The sequence below is a fragment of the Barbus barbus genome (assembly GCF_936440315.1).
Source record: "Barbus barbus genome assembly, chromosome: 36".
NCBI classification, from domain to species: domain Eukaryota; kingdom Metazoa; phylum Chordata; class Actinopteri; order Cypriniformes; family Cyprinidae; genus Barbus; species Barbus barbus.
Window position 1 is genome coordinate 22,393,734 of NC_136714.1, and position 13,627 is coordinate 22,407,360.

A 13,627-nucleotide genomic window follows, 5' to 3' on the forward strand; every position below is an offset into this window, starting at 1 on the left:
GTGTGTTTTCTAATGGAGTGTATTGCATGTCTCAGCCAAATGTAAAAGCAGAGAAGGGTGTTATCTGTGGTGAGAGAGATGACACATTGCCCCCAGGATACAGACGAGCAGACCTGGTCAGTTGGAGATCATACATATTCTTAACCTTTCCTTTTTTCTATTCCTTTTATCTTATTCAGTTAATAAGTGATAGTTCAACCAAAAATGATATGTTGTTTCAAACCTGGATGATTAGCTTTTTTCCCCATGCAACATAAAATGAGGATTTTGAAGACTATGCTGATTGTTCATTTCGATGCTATTACAATTAATGGAGATTAAGGCTTTTAAGCTTCAAAATAGACAGAAATGCACCAAAAAGCAAGATAAAAGTAGTCTAAAGAAGGGCTTGTGTGCTATATTACAATTCTTCTGAGGCCATACTGTCTTTTTTGGGGTGAACTGTTCCTTCAGACATTCTCTCTCCTCACATTTTGTTTCCCTCTTCATAATGCATCCATGAAACCTGGCTTTTTAATTATAGCTTACTGAAGTCTTTTAGAGTCTGTTTTCATTGGTTCTATCTAATTCAAAGCATTGTTTTACGCATATTTATCAGTCACTGTTTTAGTCAGCTTTGAGTCTAAATATGAATTTGTCCATTCAGGAAAAGAAAACGCCTGCTGGAGTTCCTGAGAAGCCTAAAGAAGTTCCCAAGGTAGGAGAACTGTGGAGGCCTTTTACTGTCAGTGTGTTCAGTGTGTTGTTTCTAGCCTATTTATTATCATGTGACTCGCATTCTTGTAGTTCTCACACACTTTTAAAGTCTCCAGTGTTGCTTGGCTACTTCCCAACACCACATTAGCATTCTGCATCTTTTTATTACAGTCTCTTTCTCAGTGCATTCTCCTTGTCTTCAGGCACTAAAAATGCATTTGTTATGTGCACAGACAAAGTTACATATATTTGTTGATTAATTTGGATTATTTTAATTGAGTACACCCAAACCATGTTTTTATCCGAACAATTTTAGGGAATATGCATATGCCTATACAGGCTTTGTTTTATGCATGATTTATCCCACATCAATCTATAATGTATATAATAATTGTTTACAAATATTATATGGCTGCATGGTTATTCACTTTCAAATAATATGTATATATATATTTAACAAAACCCAAATTCCATTATAAGGCCACTAGGAGTCTGTATTATTATGATGTTCATTTTTATTTGTTTAAATTAAATATTTAATAAAATGTTTATATTTTATATATTTCTGTTTTCCATAAATTTAGAGATCAGTATGAACTTTGAATCATTATTTCTGTTTGAAAACATTTGCACACAATATGCACGTTTTGTGAACAAGGCCCACAGTTTACATTTGCACTCAGTCATACTGTTACTTATGACTTGTTTGTGTGACATTTGGCATCTCACTGATATTCACTTATGTTTTGCCATTATTCTTCATGTCTCTTTCTATCAGTATTTTGCTGGCAAATATTTAGCTTGTTCTAAGGGTGTTGGCTAGCAAACATGAATCCATCACTCAGTCACTTTCTGCGCATTGTTGCCCAATCAGCTCATACAAGCACACTCATCTAACCTGTGCTGCTATATTCTACGCATTATGCAATACAAGTTTTGTGTAAATGCCCTTCGCCCACTATTCAGTACTCGGAATATTATGATCACCGTCTCAGTATTTTGCAAATTTTTTGCACTGATTGCTCATAGAGGGCTCAGCTTATTCAGCTGGTGGTTGTTTAATAAGTTAGCGTGTGAAAACAGCGTGTTATTAATATAGAGATCTTGGTATGCAGAGGGTGTGTCTGTACTCTTCTTGCCAGGGCACATGCTGTTTGTTATTCCCCCAAAATTGGGCTTGGGGCTCCCTCGAATGGTCTTTCCTAGAATTACATTATTAGGTATTTTTTATGCCAATTCAGTTTTATTATTTTTCATTCACATATGATTGTTTTATGTTTTCTAAAAGCCTGTAAGCACAGACGAGGCGCTGGACTCCCTCTCAGCTGGGTTTGTGTCTTCAGCTCCACCTGCTCCAAAGAAGACAGATGTGGTGAGTATCTTGACAACACTTTGCTATGTATTTGCATAATTCAGAGATTTTCAAACTTTTATTTTTTATGCACAGCCCTCCAATTACAGTGATCTCTTTACAATATAATTTTATTTAATAGTATTTTTCATGTATAAAGATGACATTCTATCACTTATTCTTATAAAAATAAAAATATTATAAAATTTAATATGGAAAATATTTAATATTTCTTAAAAAATATATTTTTTTATATATGTATGGTATGTGTATATATATATATATATATATATATATATATATATATATATATGTATATGTGTATGTGTATATATAAAAATTAAAATATTATAAAATATTATAATTTATGGAAAATATTATGGAGAGATCTGTAATTTTCATCGTAGGTACACCTCAACTGTGAGAGACAGAATATTAAAAAAAATCCAGAAAATCGCATTGTATGATTTTTAAATAATTAACTTCCATTTTATTGCATGAAATAAGTATTTGATCACCTACCAACCAGCAAGAATTCTGGCTCTCACAGACCTGTTAGTTTGTCTTTAAGAAGCCCTCCTATCCTCCACTCATTACCTGTATTAATTGCACCTGTTTGAACTTGTTACCTGTATAAAAGACACCATTTCACACACTCAATTAATCAGACTCCAACCTCTCCACTATGGGCAAGACCAAAGAGCTGTCTAAGGACACTAGGGACAAAATTGTAGACCTGCACAAGGCTGGGATGGGCTACAGGACAATAGGCAAACAGCTTGGTGAGAAGGCAACAACTGTTGGTGCAATTATTAGAAAATGGAAGAAATTCAAGATGACTGTCAATCTCCCTCGGACTGGGGCTCCATGCAAGATCAATGATCCGGAGTATCAATGATCCTGAGAAAGGTGAGGGATCAGCCTAGAACTACACGGGAGGACCTGGTTAATGACCTGAAGAGAGCTGGGACCACAGTCTCAACGGTTACCATTAGTAACACACTACACCATCATGGATTAAAATCCTGCAGCACTCGCAAGGTTCCCCTGCTCAAGCCAGCACATGTCCAGGCCCGTCTGAAGTTTGCCAAAGACCATCTGGATGATCCAGAGGAAGCATGGGAGAAGGTCGTGTGGTCAGATGAGACCAAAATAAAACTTTTTGGTATAAACTCCACTCGCCGTGTTCGGAGGAAGAAGGATGAGTACAATCCCAAGAACACCATCCCAACCGTGAAGCATGGGGGTGGAAACATCATGCTTTGGGGGTGCTTTTCTGCATAGAGGACAGGACCACTGCACCGTATTGAGGGGAGGATGGATGGGGCCATGTATCGCAAGATTTTGGGCAACAACCTCCTTCCCTCAGTAAAAGCATTGAAGATGGGTCGTGGCTGGGTCTTCCAGCATGACAATGACCCCAAACACACAGCAAGGGCAACTAAGGAGTGGCTCTGTAAGAAGCATTTCAAGGTCCTGGAGTGGCCTAGCCAGTCTCCAGACCTGAACCCAATAGAAAATCTATGGAGGGAGCTGAAACTCCGTGTTGCCCAGCGACAGCCCCAAAACCTGAGAGATCTGGAGAAGACCTGTATGGAGGAGTGGGCCAAAATCCCTGCTGCAGTGTGTGCAAACCTGGTCAAGAACTACAGGAAATGTCTGACCTCTGTAATTGTAAACAGAGGTTTCTGTGCCAAATATTAAGTTCCATTTTCTATTGTATCAAATACTTATTTCATGCAATAAAATGGAAATTAATTATTCAAAAATCGTACAATGTGATTTTCTGGATTTTTTTTTTTATATTCTGTCTCTCACAGTTGAGGTGTACCTACGATAAAAATTACAGATCTCCCCATTCTTTGTAAGTGGGAGAACTTGAAAAATCGGCAGAGTATCAAATACTTATTTGCCCCACTGTGTGTGTGCATATATATATATATATATATATATATATATATATATATATATATATATATATATATATATATATATATATATATATATATATATATATATATATGTATATGTATATATGTATGTGTGTGTGTGTATATGTTATTAAAATAATTATTACAATTTATTACATTTAAAAATGTAAAAAATAAGAGATTTTCTGCATACCCCTAGCACCCTTTTGCGGCCTCCTTGTATATGCATAGTCTTGACTCCATGCAAAGTTTTGTTTCTTTTGTATGATATTTTTTTCACTGTTTTTCAGAAAACTGAAACCGTAGGAGCAGTTGATGTTCGTTCTGCAGGCATCTCCAACTTTTCTCCCCCTCCACCCTCTCAGGTAACAGCATTTTAAAACACTACGACATTATTTAACCCTTTCCAAAAACTAAATTTCTCTCTCTTCTTGAGCAGAAACAAACAGCAACATCTCAGCCTGCTACTGTAACCAAATCGCCTGCTCCACCAGCTGACAAGAAAGCCAGGATCGAGTCGCCTGCACAACCCGCTAAACCAAAGACAGATGAGGTCAGTTAAAAACTCTTTTCAACTTGATACTTTAATGAAATAATATTCATTATATATTTTAAGGATTTAATGTTTTAGATCAGTCAACATTTTTTTTTTTAAATGATCATTTTGTCTTTCAGGTGGACATGTCACTGGACGCTCTCAGCGCTTTGAGCGACACACTGGGTGATCCAGAACCACCAAAAAAATTACCTGAACTCAAACCTGGGCAGATAGTTGATGTAATACTTCTATTTATTCTTTTAGAATCCATTATTTTGTTTTAGATTATTTTTTTTGAAGTTACATGTAAAATTAGGTGTAAGTAGCTTCATCTGCTGAAGTACTAGTTTTCTATATGTTTTTTTATATTTTTGCATGTTTTTGTGCAGGAGAAGAAACAGACATCAGAGAAGGGTGTTCGTGTTGGGGAGAGAGAAGACACCCTCCCACCAGATTACAGATTCTCAGAGGAAGAGCTCATGAAATATCCTCCTCCTAAGAAAGAGGTCAGACATTGAATACAATATGCAAAAATATCGAAGTAATGTCTTCTATTAGTGTTCATCTATTGAGAATTTTGAGTTGTATGAGCAAAAATGAGATGTATTGATGTTTTATGATTGGCTGCGGTCACTGCATGCTGTGTTCTGATTGGTGGATGTCTTTCTCAGCCCTCAATAAACACAGATGATGCACTGGACTTTCTTTCTGGAGGTTTCACGGAGCCCACAGCAGCACCGGTGGTTAAGGCCCCTGTTCCTCCTTCACAGGTAATAATTTAGAATCATTTTCATTAAGAAAGTAATTTTGAATATAAAAACAATATTATGTACATTCAGATAGCTAAACATTAATTTGTTTAATCAGGAAAAGAAGAAGCCTGAAGCGGTTCCTGAAAAGACTAAAGATGTTCCTAAGGTAGGAAAGCTGTTTCTGTGCTGTTTTAAACCATTTGAAGTCAAATGTTGTTTAAACCACCATACCTCATTTTGTTCCTTATTTTTTAATAACTTTAACAACATCACATTAGTACACATTGTTTGACCAATGTTCCCAAGGTAGGACAGTCATGGAGGCCTTTTATTGTGTATATTTTGAGATAATGATTGGCTGACTCTACCATTATATCCTTACTTACCAAATGAAAACCTGGACATGAAATATTGATTTGATTTGAAATTCCTTTATTATGGGATAAGAATGTGACCGTGGAGTGATACGAGAGACATTTGGGAAAATGATCAATAGTACATAATAGCGTACATGATAGAAGTATTTTTGAAGATGGAATGCAGCAATTAACCAAGTATTCTAGAATGCTTTGTAAAAATCTGAATAAATAATTTTGTGTCAGTGTTTCTCTTGCGCAGATTAAGATGTTTTCTGTCTTTCTAATCTTCTTTTAGCTTAAAGTGGATGAATTATCAGCACTGGATGCTCTTGCGGGTGATTTTGTGGCTCCCGCACAGTCTGTACCCAAGGTCGGTTTATTGCTCGATTCTTATATGTGCTATTATTGTACTCAGTCCAGTATTTCCTGTATTTGTTTTCACTCAAAATATGATTTTTCTATTCTATTCCTGTAGGTTTCTTCGTGTGCTCCTAAAACTGTCCCGCCAGGCCCTCCACAAATGCCACCGGCAGATGAGGTATTGCAAATACTGGACAAAAATATATTCACAGAAGTCACACAAATACATGAAAATGGTCATATTAAGCATATTAGAAGTATTTATTGTTTTAAAATTAGAACCAATTATCATCTTTTTGGACCCTACAGATTTTTAATATCATTCTCTTTTTCTGTCCTGCTCTCTCATTTGTGTAGGACGCTTTCAGCGCTCTGGGTGACACACTGGGTAAACCAGAGCCACCCAAGAAAGAACCTGAGCTCAAACCCAAGGACATCGTTCATGTAATAATTCTATACTTATGTTTTTAATTTACAAATGTAAATATGGCATAGATGTCATTGGTAGATTTCTTGATTTTTCTTTTCTTTCTTTTTTTAATAACTGAATGTTTTTGAGCAGGAGAAGGATGTGACATCAAAAAAGGGAGTTCGTGTTGGAGAGAGAGACGACACACTCCCACCAGATTACAGATTCTCAGAGGAAGAGCTCAAGAAACATCCTCCTCCTGAGAAAGAGGTAATCACACTGTCATAGTCTTCAGCATAATGTGATACTGATTGTCTTTCAGAAAGTTTTCTGGATTTGTGTGATGATTGGTCACTGTTTCTGGGTCCTGTGATTTGATTGGTGGATGTTTTTTGTGTCACAGCCCTCCTTAGATACTACTGAAGCTCTGGATTTTCTGTCTGGTGGTTTTACAAACCCTTCTGCCAAAACCCCCGTTTGTCCTGCCTCTAAGTCTCCTGCTAAGGTGAGATTCATGGATGTCCACATTGCAAACAATCGTCACAAATTAAATCTGTTTAATATGTCAGTTGTTTATCCAACACAGCAATGAGATTAAATGTCTGTACACTACTGTTTAAAAATGTGGAATTAAGTTTTTTTTTTTTTTTTTTTTTTTAATGAAGTCTCATATACTCACCAAGGCTACATTTATTTGATAATACAGTAAAAACTATAATATTGTGAAATTATTAGTTTTAAATAATGTTTAAATGTATTTTAATGTGCTCAGTTGGTGCTGAGGAAACATTTTTATTAATATCTATGTTGAAAACGGTTGTGCTGCTTAATAGCTTTTTTGGAAACTGATAAAAAAAATTCTGGATTTTTGATGAATATAAATTTCAAAAGAACAGCATTTATTTGAAATGTAATATTATACATGTATTTACTGTCACTTTTAGTCAATTAAATGCATCCTTGAAGTATAATTTTCTTAAAAAAAATAGATAAATTAAATTCTTACTGACCCCAAACTTTTGAATGGTAGTATATGTTTAATCTCAATATATTGTTTGTTTATTTACACCTCTCTCATCTCTTTTCTCACTTTGTTCTTTAGCCTTCAGATTCTGCTTCCGATTTTGCTTTAGATGCTCTTGCAGGTGATTTTGTCGCTCCTTCTTCTGCATCTAAAGTTCAGTCTGCTGTCTCTGGCCCCCCACACGCTGGCAGACAGGTAAAAGTCTAATGTATCCATATTTATACATATACATTTTCACACTTTCCTTCTATACTGACATTCTCTGTTTGTTGAAGATGTCAGAAGGTACCTCATCAGCTTTGGATGCCCTCTCAGACACTTTAGCAGACATTAAAGGAGCCCCTGAGCCTGCCCCTGTCCCACCTAAAGATGTCGTTAAGGTACCACCCCTTTTAATGACCATTAGTAACCATGTTTTAACCATTAATTGAAATTAAGCTGGAAAAACACCTTAGTAATGAGTAAAATGTGAGAATAAACACCAAACCTTGTGCTTCCTGCCATTGTGCACTCTGCATATCCTTCCAAAGCATACGGAAAACTGGCTAAAGTTCATTTTAATCAAGTGTCCTAATCGTTTGTTTAGCAAAGATGCTGGGAAGGTGAAACTAAATGATGTCAGTACTGTATCCTGAAGTTCTCGCCATCTTTCCTCCCACCACAGGAAAAGAATATAATGGAGGAAAGAGTGAGTAAACCAGGTGAGAGAGACGACACCCTTCCACCTGATCATCGGTTCACAGAGGAAGACCGCAAGGTGACTTTTCCTCCTTCGTGTTTCTGTACCAGTGGAGTTTATTTGGAAATAATTACAACTAAAGATGTGACAAATTTTCCACTCATTCGTCTGTCTTCACCACAGGCATTTGTAGCAGCAAAGCAAACAGACGTCAAACCAAAGCAGGTACTTTTTAAATACAGATTTATATATACCATTTTATGATTTATTCATAACTTCAATGAACAAAAATCTACATTTCTGTCATTTTGATCATTAAGAATCATTGTAGACTTTTGACTGTCTGTTCATCTTTCAGACATCAATCGATGACACAACGGCCCTTGACATGCTGTCTAGTGATTTTTCTGCAGTACCGCCTATGAAGCCCTCAGCACCTGACGCCCAGCGCTTCATCCCTGAACCACAGCCGCCAACATTTAAGGTACCACAAACAAACCTGCAAAAGTAACATCCCTCTAAATTCTTTACACAAATTCTGTTTAATGTTTTGTCTGTCTTTGTTTACAGGCATCAGGTAAAGTTTTCGATGAGCTGGCAGAAAAAGCGATTCCCAACCTGACTGACCCCAAAGCCAAAGACAGCAAACCAAAGGTAAAAACCACATTTGACTTTCATGTATTATTCTATTAAAATCTAACATTTGAATAAAATGGCAAGGGAGATGATATAAAGTAGGATAAATCTGTGCATGCTGATTCTGAAAGAGCACCAGGTTTTTCCCCCAGACCCTTCATACTGGTTCAAACCGGTTTATATCAGGGGTCTCTATCTGATTACAGGGAAAGGGTGCAAAACCAAAGTCTAAACCAAAGGTAGGTTGTATTTGTAAATGAAATGCATGAATCTGGTTCTTACACTGTAGCTTTGACTCATGAACAGCAGCATGGAGAAAAAAAAACTCATTCAGTCACCATTTCATCGGCTGAATCACAAGCACATGGCTGTTTATATTCATATTCACTGAAAACCTGGCTGGTTTGTATTGTTTAAGCACTTTGGCTGGTCTGTTACTCAAACGCTTTGCATTTCCAGCATACAGAATTCATTATTACTCCTAGTGTCCACATGGTGGTGCACTGCCACAAAGCAACTTTCCTATTTCTCCACAACATGCTTGCATGAAATAATTGTTTGCTTGGTTTGCATAGTTAAAATTCTGATTTTGTATCCCAGAAACAGTCAGTAGAAGATTCATCAGCCACAAACAAGCTGCCCGGTAAACCGAGTTCAGATGTGGTGCCTTCATCTTCCTCAAAGAGCGGAAACAGATAGATCGCACGTCAGTATATTTATAAACCTCTTTGAAGTTTAATTTATATTTTTATGATATATTTATACTACCATTCAAAGATATATTTATATACCGTTCAGTGTGATTGTTTTTTTTTTTAAAGAAATTAATACTTTTATTTTGCAAGGATGCAGTGAATTGATCAGAAAGTCATTTATAATGTTAAGATTTGTATTTCAAATAAATGCTGTTCTTTTGTTGTTCTTTCGCTGTGTTTTTTTTTTTTTTTTTTTTTGATTAATTCGGAGTTCTAAATAAATAGTAGTATCAGTTTCCATCACAGGAATAAATTACATTTTATAATATATTAAAATTAAAAAGTTATTTTAAATTGGAGTAATATTTCACAATATTACAGTTTTTAACTGGCCTTGGGAGGAGACCTTAAAAAACATTTTAAGAAATCTTACTGACTCCTAACTTTTAAACCGTATTGTATGTGTGTGTGTGTATATATATATATATATATATATATATATATATATATATAAAATTATAATTCTATTATTTAAGTTTTTATTTTATGCATTTTTTTTTTATTTTTCAGATTTATGGTGCATCCCTAACACAAGAAACCATTAAATGGAGCTGCTCGGACAAGAAATATATTTTATGGTGGACATGGAATGAAACTAAAAAATTAGAGACACTGATATGTATTTTCAGAGCCCCCCTTATCACAAATAAATATAACAATCTTTTATCTCCTTGTGAATGATAGAACATGTATATACGGATAGGATATTTACATCAAGTGCATGTATAATTGTTCTATTTTTAGTCATCTGTTTTTGGTGTGGCGTTGTGATATAATTTTTCCGACAGTAAAAAACTATTATACCATATACTATTTTTTTTTTTTTTTCTTTTGTCTTTACTGGGGGTCTCTCTACAGTTGTCCTGTTCACAGACATGACAGTCTGTTGCTGTTTGAGGATCTATTGAGACACTAGTGTACAGAGATGGCATAGGTTATGAGTTCAACGTTTACAGTACTGGAATTGCAGTAGATGACTGTGATTTTGAATGCTGTTGAATGTCTGTATAATGATACAAGTCCAAAAAAGGTTTGTATGGGAGGTGATTTTCTTTGTAGTTTGTTTCCTGAAGTGCACATACAAGGATGCTCTCGAAAATAACTGTAAAATAACATTGCAAACACTAAATGCCCCACGTGCCTGTTTTATCACAAAAACCGTGGAAAATAATTTGGACGGCTTCATGTTGCACTGTTAAAGTGTTTCCCACTTGATTTTAGAGGTGAAATTAGATTATTATTATTTTTTTTTTTTTTTAGCTTAAGTTCAAGGTTTTACATACATTTTCAGAACCACTTGTAAGTTGACAGGTTTTGCATTACATGTGGTGGGCAAAGTCAAAATCTTTCACTTTCACTTTAACTCACTTGTGTTGGTTTACGGGCAACCGCAGCATTGACATTTTGCTTAACATCAGGGCTCACTCTTTAATGCTTTAAAATGTTCAAATAGCTTTCATAGCTGATGATAGAAACCGAAATATGACCTTTTAAACCCAACAGTGTCTTTCATATTTTTTTTTCTCATGAAATGTTGAACAGATCCAGATGGGTTTTCCTAGAGCGTTCTAAGATGTTGTGTACTAGTCATTGTGACAGGATGGTATTTTCAAGAAGGGATTTTTACTTTGAAAAAATTAACTTGTTTTGTTAGTTTGGATTGTTCTGTACTTAAAATCTTTATGCAAATAAAGATATGATGATGGGGGCTCGGGTATATTATTTTATGCGTGCGTGTGTTTACAGGGAATGATAGTTCATAAAATACTTAATAAAATGTAAATTCAGACCATTCAAACTGATTAGTCCATCTTTAAGCCAGCAAAATTTAAATATTTGTTGTAGTAGTATAAAATGATCTAAAATCAAAGTTAGAAAAAAAAAAACAGAAATCCTGATGTTTTGAGCATAGTCATTTTCAAAGATTACATTTTAAAGCTCCGTGGAAGGAATAGACATGAAAGGGAAACTGTTATGTATTGAGAATTGGTTGAAATCCTTAACCATTACTGGACTTTCCTGTGTCTTACTGGATCTATAATGTGGTGTAAAGCTGTTCAAAATGTTCAGCAGGTGTGGTTTGATGTCTGAAAATAAAATTGAGATTGTCGAACAGAAACTGAACTGTTCCTCAAAGATTTTCATTGTCCAACAAAAACAAAAATCTTCAAAAGTGTGCTGCATGTTAAATTTGATCACAGCACAAGACTACTTACTGTATTATGCAAGTGTGGTGACATTAACTTCTCAAGTCTGGAAAAAAAAAATAGATTTGATGTTAAATTTGTTCAATAAATTCAGTTAAAAAGTGACTAATGCATTTAAAAAAAAAAATCTGTAATTCTTTAACAACTGCAATGTTTGAAAATAAGTGTGTTAGAATTGTTTCAGATGGTTTATATGAATGTAAATATATTTGTGATATATGCATAATATATCACAAAGACTAGACCCCTTCATCATTATATATTAGATTAGATTATATTAGTATTATAGGATTATCACTAAAATGCCACCTGTAGGTGCTCTCTTCTCAAAGTAGGAGTTTCAATTATAACTTTATTAAAACAGATTTAACTCTTCTAATATTTGTATTTTGTAATATTGAAAACTACAGCTGTCATCTGGATGCACACTTGCACAGCACAGCTATTGTTTCACACCATTGCAAATAATTTATGATTCCTGTGACAATAATTTTGGATTTGTTTTAATTATTTGTGTTCAATACAACAACTGCCCACAGCTGCTTGCTTACTTGTTCTAAAACTTATATGGCCTATAACCAATTAGAAAGAAATGCACCATTGCACTTTCCATTCTTTAAAGGTGGATGTGACTTACGGCTGCAGTACAAAATTGTGACGATCAGCAGAATGAGGAGAAGAACAAAACCACAGGCCAGAGATGACAATATCCAAGTGTCACAGCAGTTAAATATGGGCTTCGGGTCTGTGAACATACACAACATCTAATCATTACAACACTCTTTTATGTACTTATTTTCATCTTTCAAGTATCATTAGCTGCCATGACACATCAAGTGTTATTATTGTTACTACATACCAAGCTACTGTTATAAACAAGAGCCCCGTCAGACTGGTCGTGGCGGCGGTGTTGCAACAATATATAGTGATATTCTCAATGTTACTCAGAAAACAGGATACAGGAGGTTTAACTCATTCGAAATACTTCTGCTTAATGTTACACTGTTAGATATGCAAAAGAAATCTCTCCTGTCTCTTGCTCTGGCTACTGTGTATAGACCGCCAGGGCCATATACAGATTTCCTCTCAGATCTATTGGTTAATGTTGATAAAGCACTAATTGTGGGAGACTTTAACATTCACGTTGATAATACAAATGATGCGTTAAGACTTGTGTTTACCAGAGGTGTCAAGTAACGAAGTACAAATACTTCGTTACCTTACTTAAGTAGAAATTTTGGGTATCTATACTTTACTGGAGTAATTATTTTTCAGCCGACTTTTTACTTCTACTCCTTACATTTTCACGGAATTATCTGTACTTTCTACTCCTTACATTTTAAAAATAGCCTCGTTACTCCTATTTCATTTCGGCTCGTTTTCATTCCGGCTTGTCATCGTCATGGGCGTTGCTAGGTCATTTTTAGGGGGGCTTTAGCACCCCTAAATTTCTGCTCAGCCCCCCTAAAAATCTTGCGGTTCTTCCCCTTTAAATTTGAAACGGCAGCAGACTTCGGCTCCTCCCCATCTTTCTGCGCGTTCTTCAATCCTCCACAGACTGCGGTGGCGCAGAGGAGAGGACAAGGTGTGTGTTTATCGATAGATTGTTATAATATCTACATCTGTGCAGTTCTTTGTCTTAAATACAGTTTACAAAAAGTCATGGGAGAGCAATCGGTTTCCAATCTTCTGTAAAGTTTTCGCTGCATTCACCACTCATCACACCACAGCTGTTTCCTTCAGCGAAAGCCCTTAACACATTATACGCATACTTTATAAAACGATCACGTTATTGCTATTTTCATTTGAAAATTTAGCTTTCAATATAGAACTCGATATTACAGTGCATGTGGCATTAACTACCATACAGTTATGCATAGAAGTGATTAAAGACAGTGACAGACAGCACTCATTTTAATTGCATATCAGA

General features: G+C 35.4%; 1 protein-coding gene across 30 annotated transcripts in view; it reads left to right on the forward strand.

Moving 5' to 3' along the window:
• cast (calpastatin) overlaps nucleotides 1–11,198 on the forward strand; it is a 35,343-nt gene extending 24,145 nt beyond the window's left edge. For 15 of the 30 annotated variants that reach the window (XM_079395244.1, XM_079395223.1, XM_079395230.1 and 12 more), the window contains 22 exons: nucleotides 36–116; nucleotides 647–697; nucleotides 1,985–2,068; nucleotides 4,269–4,343; nucleotides 4,418–4,531; nucleotides 4,654–4,755; nucleotides 4,906–5,022; nucleotides 5,188–5,286; nucleotides 5,384–5,434; nucleotides 5,923–5,997; nucleotides 6,103–6,165; nucleotides 6,345–6,431; nucleotides 6,550–6,666; nucleotides 6,800–6,901; nucleotides 7,499–7,615; nucleotides 7,696–7,800; nucleotides 8,085–8,177; nucleotides 8,283–8,324; nucleotides 8,458–8,583; nucleotides 8,670–8,753; nucleotides 9,336–9,441; nucleotides 10,001–11,198. In XM_079395244.1, coding sequence (XP_079251370.1) covers nucleotides 36–116; nucleotides 647–697; nucleotides 1,985–2,068; nucleotides 4,269–4,343; nucleotides 4,418–4,531; nucleotides 4,654–4,755; nucleotides 4,906–5,022; nucleotides 5,188–5,286; nucleotides 5,384–5,434; nucleotides 5,923–5,997; nucleotides 6,103–6,165; nucleotides 6,345–6,431; nucleotides 6,550–6,666; nucleotides 6,800–6,901; nucleotides 7,499–7,615; nucleotides 7,696–7,800; nucleotides 8,085–8,177; nucleotides 8,283–8,324; nucleotides 8,458–8,583; nucleotides 8,670–8,753; nucleotides 9,336–9,434 — 1,884 coding nt within the window. In that variant the 3' untranslated portion in view covers nucleotides 9,435–9,441; nucleotides 10,001–11,198. Of the gene's footprint in view, nucleotides 1–35; nucleotides 117–646; nucleotides 698–1,984; nucleotides 2,069–4,268; nucleotides 4,344–4,417; nucleotides 4,532–4,653; nucleotides 4,756–4,905; nucleotides 5,023–5,187; nucleotides 5,287–5,383; nucleotides 5,435–5,922; nucleotides 5,998–6,102; nucleotides 6,166–6,344; nucleotides 6,432–6,549; nucleotides 6,667–6,799; nucleotides 6,902–7,498; nucleotides 7,616–7,695; nucleotides 7,801–8,084; nucleotides 8,178–8,282; nucleotides 8,325–8,457; nucleotides 8,584–8,669; nucleotides 8,754–8,941; nucleotides 8,975–9,335; nucleotides 9,442–10,000 lie in introns of all 30 variants that reach the window. The other 15 variants (XM_079395220.1, XM_079395249.1, XM_079395235.1 and 12 more) reach the window with 2 other exon arrangements.
• Nucleotides 11,199–13,627: the final 2,429 nt, after the last annotated feature.